This window comes from Euprymna scolopes, chromosome 36, assembly GCF_053919585.1.
Source record: "Euprymna scolopes isolate OS-2025 chromosome 36, ASM5391958v1, whole genome shotgun sequence".
Classification (NCBI taxonomy): domain Eukaryota; kingdom Metazoa; phylum Mollusca; class Cephalopoda; order Sepiida; family Sepiolidae; genus Euprymna; species Euprymna scolopes.
The window spans coordinates 35,037,358-35,044,585 of NC_136517.1; the positions used below are offsets into that span (position 1 = coordinate 35,037,358).

General features: G+C 36.1%; 1 protein-coding gene across 1 annotated transcript in view; it reads right to left on the reverse strand.

Moving 5' to 3' along the window:
* The window catches only part of LOC145260212 (chymotrypsinogen A-like), a 30,839-nt gene that overhangs the window by 11,734 nt on the left and 11,877 nt on the right, over positions 1-7,228 (reverse strand). The window contains exons 2-3 of the mRNA XM_080118036.1: positions 5,830-6,013; positions 4,254-4,350 (exon numbers count right to left, since the gene is read on the reverse strand). Coding sequence (XP_079974162.1) covers positions 4,254-4,350; positions 5,830-6,013 — 281 coding nt within the window. The remainder of the gene's footprint in view (positions 1-4,253; positions 4,351-5,829; positions 6,014-7,228) is intronic.

The window sequence follows — 7,228 nt, forward strand, 5'->3', positions numbered from 1 at the left end:
GAGGATAACTTTCAAAAATATCGGCGAAAAAAGTGACCCCCCCCCCCGTAGAAAAGTGCCTAGTTGAAGGAGACGATATTAATGTTTTTAGCCAATTTTTCGATATTTGTCGTATGAAAGGTCGAACTTTAAAACGATACTGATCTTGGTAAAATCCGTCGCCTCTATTGAAAGTTTAAGGCAGACATGCACACAGACATACATACATACATACATTTATATATTGGTAAGTAAAAATTTTCGACTCAAACTGATGAAAAAGCTTGTCCTATCTCTAAATACCTTCATGTAAAATTTCAAATATTTAGACCAGAAATTGTCTGAGTAATTTGGAAGAGACCGCAGAGGTCAATTTTTTTTTTTAACTTTGACCCCTATAATAACCCGTTAAAATTTTTTTTGTTTTGGGCTAAAATCAAGTTATTAAGTTTAATCCATGTCCAAGAAACCTATATCTAAAATTTCAAGTGCGTAGACCCAAAATTCTCGAAGGAGTTTGGTAGAGTTTTCAAAGGTCAAATCGTTGAACTTTGACCCCTTAATCGCCAAATTTCTGGCCCAAACCGATCACATCGATTTTCCCAAATCTCAGTACCCTGTATATCAAATTTCGAGACACGTTCACTTTTTATGGATTTTTAACCGGTTAAAATAGTTGCTGGCGGAAATGATCGAAAAAGTTTACGATTTGAAATCCATATTATTTGATTGATTCATTGTTTTCGTTTTACGGCATATCAACCCTTTTTAGGTTATTTAATGCAGAATTCAAAGATTTGGAAGAAAATTTCTTTAACAGAATATATTTGTTGTTTTCAAGTCGGTTTCTATTTAACCCATAGTTGGGACCCTAACAGGCACTACCACTCCGGGTCAGAGTGGACCTGGGAGCAATGGCAATTAAAGGGTGGCTCCACACTCCCCAAAGCCCGCAAGCTGGGGCATCACCACTGGATATAGTTTAAGGTCATATCCAGGACCCATATTATTTGAGGGACGGGGGAGTCAAAGAATTTTTAGGAGCTAAAATATATACTTAATAAATCTCATTTATGGAGCTCACTATGTCGATCTGTCTCCATTTTTTTCAAACTGTCGCTTCCGATTGATTGCATATTTTATAGAGCGTTAGTTGCTAACAGAAATGGTTGAATAATGTTTTGGTTTCGATTTTAGTTGATAGCACTTAAGTAGTATTTTCTTATTTTTCCCCCGTTTTTGTTTTTTACTTTTGAAATTATTTGGTACAATATAATAATCAATAGATAATAGCCTCTATAATAATAAATACGAAATCTGCTTATAATATGTAAACGTATTTTACAACCGGCTAACGCCGAGCGGCCTGTTAGTTATAAATAATAGATAAAGTCACAATTAAAATAAATATTAATTTGTGATAATAGATAATAAGTTTGTACATCTAAAAACAAAAGAATTGCCCGCAAAACCCGTGGCGTAATGGATAAAGTACTCGACTACACACTGGGAGTTGAAGGTTCAATCCTCAATGGAACGGGAGCATGCTACCATGTGGATTAAATAAATGGGTCCGCTGGAAATTCCGTGCAGATTCCCGAGTCCGACAGTAAGATTTTTGAGTTTGGCAAGATACCTAAGAAAGTCGGAAGGAAAATAACACCCAACATGAGAATAGTAGTTCGACCAATCCAAATATTGATTTATTTTATTTTATTTATTTGTGTGTGTGTTTGTGTGTGTGTGTGTGTGTTTGTGTGTGTGTGTGTGTGTGTTGGGTTGTAAAGCAACGCGATGGGGAGGGGGGGGGGTAAGAAAAGAAGGATAGAAGGAGACACTTCATAACGCATCGCTTAAAAGGATTCCAAAGCATCTCAAAATGAACCCGCTCACGCGTTCTCTTTTCTCTTGTCTGGCGTAATTTTCGCTAGGCTTTGTTCTCATTGAGCCTGGCCAATACCAGATGGGTGACCATTTGAAAAGGCGAGGCGCTGTATGTACCACGAGGTAAAAATATCAGGTTGGGAAACTGGCACAGTCTATCCTTCTCTCTAGGGTAGATGGGTCTCTCTTAAGCCGAAGTAGGCAACCCATCTAGTGATGGCGTCACGATAAAAAAATACCCTTGATAGCCTTGACGAAGCATCAAGTATTTCCAGCCATTAGAAAAAAAAACGTGAAAGATTCCGCGGAATTCGTTCACGTTTCACCGGCGTCCACTGGCATTGGATGAAACATTTCTTTCTTTTCTTTCTGTTCCCATACTGGACAGATTATCCGCAAAAGGTAAGCCGCCTGAACTCTGGAGACCCTTGTCTATGATTTATCCTGTTTATTCAATCAAATAAACACTGGCCAATTTACTCACTTATAAATTACTGAGTATTACTTGCACTCGAAACAACTTTCACTCGCCCTTCTCTCTCCCCCTCCCTATCTCTCTCTCTCTCTCTCTCTCTCTCTCTCTCTCTCTCTCTCTCTCTCTCTCTCTCTCTCATTTTGTAGCAACGTCTATAACAGTTGTCCATCATCTCTTAATAAAAATAACGTCTCTTTGTGTTGGGTTTAATATTTTCCCTTGAATTACGCTTGGCATAAGACACAATATTATTTTTCCCAACACCCGTGGGAGAGAAAAGAAGGCTTTCGAAACACACCTGCTTCTTTCTAGATCGCCCCCCCCCCCAATAAAAGACAGAGAGGAAGTGGAGAAAGAACTCTGCTCTTTTCGCGATTTCTTTTTTCTAACGTCACTTCCGTTGACGCATTAATACGCAACCTATGTCTCTTATGTTCATTCTTGCTACCATTAAAATTTATTATACTCAGACTAAAACGCGAAAATAAGTTTTGACTTACGTATAAAAAAAACGTGGCATTTGGGTGGAATTACTAGCAGTCGTAGTTATGCCTGTAGACTTGTCAAACTGTTTCTTTATGAACAGCAGTGATAGTATAGTGTCTCACTTTCTTGTCAGTATTGTTAGGCGCAACCGTTCCTGTGTCTCTTTCAGGTCTGATACTATAGAGGAGACGTTCTTGTTAAACATGAAACGCAGAGGTTACGTCTGATAAATGTTCGGGAGCTATCCCAGTCAACCATGGAGTATTGATGTACTGTGCGATGGAGAGGTAAATCTGAGGACTTAACAGATTTTTTTTTAATCTTAATCAAGACAACCGAGTTATCGGAAGATCCCAGTGGAGATCGAACGGAGAATGAGCACAGTTCCACGCAAGTTATAAGAAAAAGGTCTAGGAGACTTGCCTACTGTTCGTCAGCGCCGGGCATACGAGTGAGTTCGTGAACAATCTGTGTTAGGTCACAAGCAATGGAGAAATAGACTCAAATTCGAAAATCCATGTTTGGTTTACGCATAAAAGGGCGTGGAATTTGGGTGAATTTACTAGCAGTCATAGTTATAGTCGTAGAGTTGTGAAAGTGTTTCTTTTTTTAACAGTAGTAACAGCATAGTATCGTATGTTTTTTTTTTGTATGTATTGTTAACTGCAGCCGTTCACGTGTCTCTTTCTCGTATAGCAAAGGTTGTAATAGTTGTTTTCCCCAATTTATTATTAGCACAAATTAGTTTGGGGAGCTTAATCGAAGCAGTAGAGATGTACTAAAGCTGTTCGTTTTAACTGTTAGCATAATTGTCTTGTCTTGAATGTTTTGCAGTATTATTGGTTGAGCTTTCCAAACTATCACAGGATTTTGAAGAAGACCACCGTGAACCGTTAGCATCATAGAATTAGCGATTTTTTCAGTAGTAATATTGTGTGAGGGATTCTTCGATCCATTTTTGTAGTCGACTTCACCGACAAAACCAGCAATTCATCTCTCTCTGGAGTTGCAGTGGTGATGTGGCAGCCGAAGTTCCTATGCCTTCATTTCTCGTCTGGTAGCGCGGTAATACCATAAAAGAAAAAAGAATTTCAACATTGTTTCTCACGGCACATACTTTTTGATCTTCCATTTCCTTACAAGACCATAGTGTTACACATCAGCTTCTTATCATCAAACCCAATCAGCTCATCTGCCAAAGAGAAATATTCTTATCTCTTACTCGCTACGTGTCACTGTGGACTTCTTCTGATGATGTGACTTCCCGTGTACGTAGCTCTAGATCTACTCGAAACTCTAGCATAATTTTTCATTTTCTTACTTAATTTTAAACTTATGTGGAAAATTTATCATTCTAACCTTATTTTGACAGACTCGCATTTGAATATTGCTGCACGTTGAATTGAGAGGGAGGAAAAAGATTACTTACGACGACAATCTTTTTAATCCGATGAAACCGCTCGTGGCCAGATTTTCGCCTCAAATCAAACTCTCCAAGAACCACAACTAAATCGCTAGGTTTTGATCTGGACAGAAAAAAAATGTTTGTTTTAATATATCATCGTGATTTTGAAAATAGACATATGGCCTAGCCTGTTAACATGTTGTAATAACCTCCCTTCCTCTATGTATATATTAGTGGCCTGGCAAGGCCACGGGGAGATAACCAATAAAAAACACAGCAAAATTCATCCCAAAGCAACAAAACTGAAGCTGGCCTGCCAGGACACTATATATATACAAATGTAGGTAAATTTGGGCATATTTTATTGGTTTGAAAATATAAGTTCTCTTTTACCAATTGTCATAAAATTTTAACCATATAATAGTATTATAATCGCCAAATAGCCTGCAAATTTTTATATAGTTTCGTCCAATAGAACCAAAGCTATGAGCATTTCAATATTCAATTTGGCTGCTAATATATATATATATATATATATATATATATATATATATATATATATATATATATATATATAAAACCTTTTTTTGGCAATTTTATAAGTTCCAAATTTCAAACACTATTGATCAGAATTTAACAACTGAAGGCTCGTCAGAAATGTAATGACCTGAATTGTGTAGTGGGCTATATGACATTTGCCCTTAAGGTCACACATTTAAGGGGATTATCTATTGTTGGCACTTTTTACAGCTATAACATGTTTCAATCATAGTCATTTGTTTTCCTAGTATGGCATATGAATTACAAAATATCTGATGTTTCCCAAAACCTCTGGCCTTGGTTGAGAGGAGACTAAAACTTGCTGCGATGGTTTCAAATGATCTGAAATAACAGCAAGGGGAGACTTGATTCCAAATATTTCTCATGTGTTATATCTTCCCTCTTTGGTTTTCATACATAAAGTAAATTTCACAGTGTATAAGGATTGTTTGATACTGGAGATATTCATAATTGAACCCTATTTCCAAAAGAAGGGAGATATAACATATGAGAAATATTTGGAATCAAGTCTTCCCTTGCTATTATTTCAGATCATTTTGAACCATAGCAGCAAGTTTTAGTCTCCCCTCCATCAAGGCCAGAGGTTTTGGGAATATATATATATATATATATATATATATATATATATATATATATATATATATATATAAAACTACTTAATTTGCTCACATAAAATTAATATACGAAAGTATAGATATATGCGTAAACTTTAAGTATTTACTTCAAAAGTGCTCAATACGTAGGTAGAGCTAGTTAGTAATTTATAAAATATATATGGCCATATATATTTTATAAATTACTATATATATATATATATATATATATATAAGAGAGAGAGAGAGAGAGAGAGAGAGAGAGAGAGAGAGAGAGAGACGCATGCATACATACCCTTAATTCGTTTAATTGTATAAACAGTGTATCACACCCAACAATAGCAACAATTTCAGATGAACGTAGGTTGTAGAATCGGTACAGCGATTTGGAGTTCTCTCCATCTGTTGACTCATCTAAAGAGTGAAAATATTTACATTCAACTTACCCGTGGACGCAGTGGGCAGCTGTAAGTACCCAGCGTTTGTCGATCAATACCCCGCCACAGATGTGGAGAAAATAGCTTGTTTGGAGGGACACCTGCCACGGCCAGTCCCCTTCATTCGTCTGCGAACCTCCGACGATATCTCTAGTTGGGTGGATCCCACAGCTTCCTGAAATGATGAAGGTTCACAAAGAATATGGTTAGTGCACGTTTTTATAATGAGAAATAAGCTATCATACCCACCTTTAAGACGAGTCCATCATAACGAGACACACTCGAAGAGCATTTTAAAAAATGCAAGATTCTTACGACCCAATGATTCGGTTCGAATTTCTCGGCCAGCAGTAATTCTCACTTCCTACACCGATGATTGCATAAGAATGAAACCCTAGTGTCTTTAATTATAAAACGATTAGTAATATTTATTTGAAAACTATTATGGTTATGAATCCCTTTGGAAAATTCAAGTTGAACCCTCTTTAAGTTAAGTTAAGAAAAGGCGGTCAGCTTTAGCACAAATGCGGCATTACGACTTCCATCTGGAGAATACACTCATGACTATTTACTATGTATGCCCAATGGTTTGGCATTTATATGCATTTAATTTCCTTCAATCCTTGTATTAATTGACATAGACGTAACATGTTAACCTACGAAGTCAAGGGTAGCGAGACAAAATAATTACACATGTTACGTGGTCTCTATATAAACGATACCAAATAATCAGTCTGTTGCATATATATATATATATATATATATATATATATATATATATATATATATATGTATATGTATATATATATATATATATAGTCTTGGAAGTTTTTAACCTTTATATATATATATATATATATATATATATATATATATATATATATATATATATATATATATATATATAAGGGATTTTTCAAGGGATCATCAGTTGTTTACCATGAAACACTGTTTATATATATATATATATATATATATATATATATATATATATATATATATATATATTATATCCGCCTGATAGTCAGGGACCCGAAACTTGGATTACCCACTAAGGAAGCTGTCCTATCAGCAGGTGCAAATACTGGGGCTGCTGTATTGCCATTTGGTGAATGGATTCTGGATCATATAGTAGTTTCTGGTAGGGCCTCTCGATGCCATACTAGTGCGTAATTGTTACGGCTTTACCTTATCATGTGCTACAAAAAAAAATTTCTTGCCTTTTTCTCTCTTACTTTCCCTCTCTGTCCTGCTCCAACCAAGTCTATCGACCTGTTCCACAAATCCCAAAACCTCAACATGACAAATCTTCAAAAACAAAAAACGAATAAACCTAGAACCCCATCCTCCAACGTAGACCCTTACTACCAGGTCTCCTTCTTCAATATCAGGGGTCTACATTCCAACT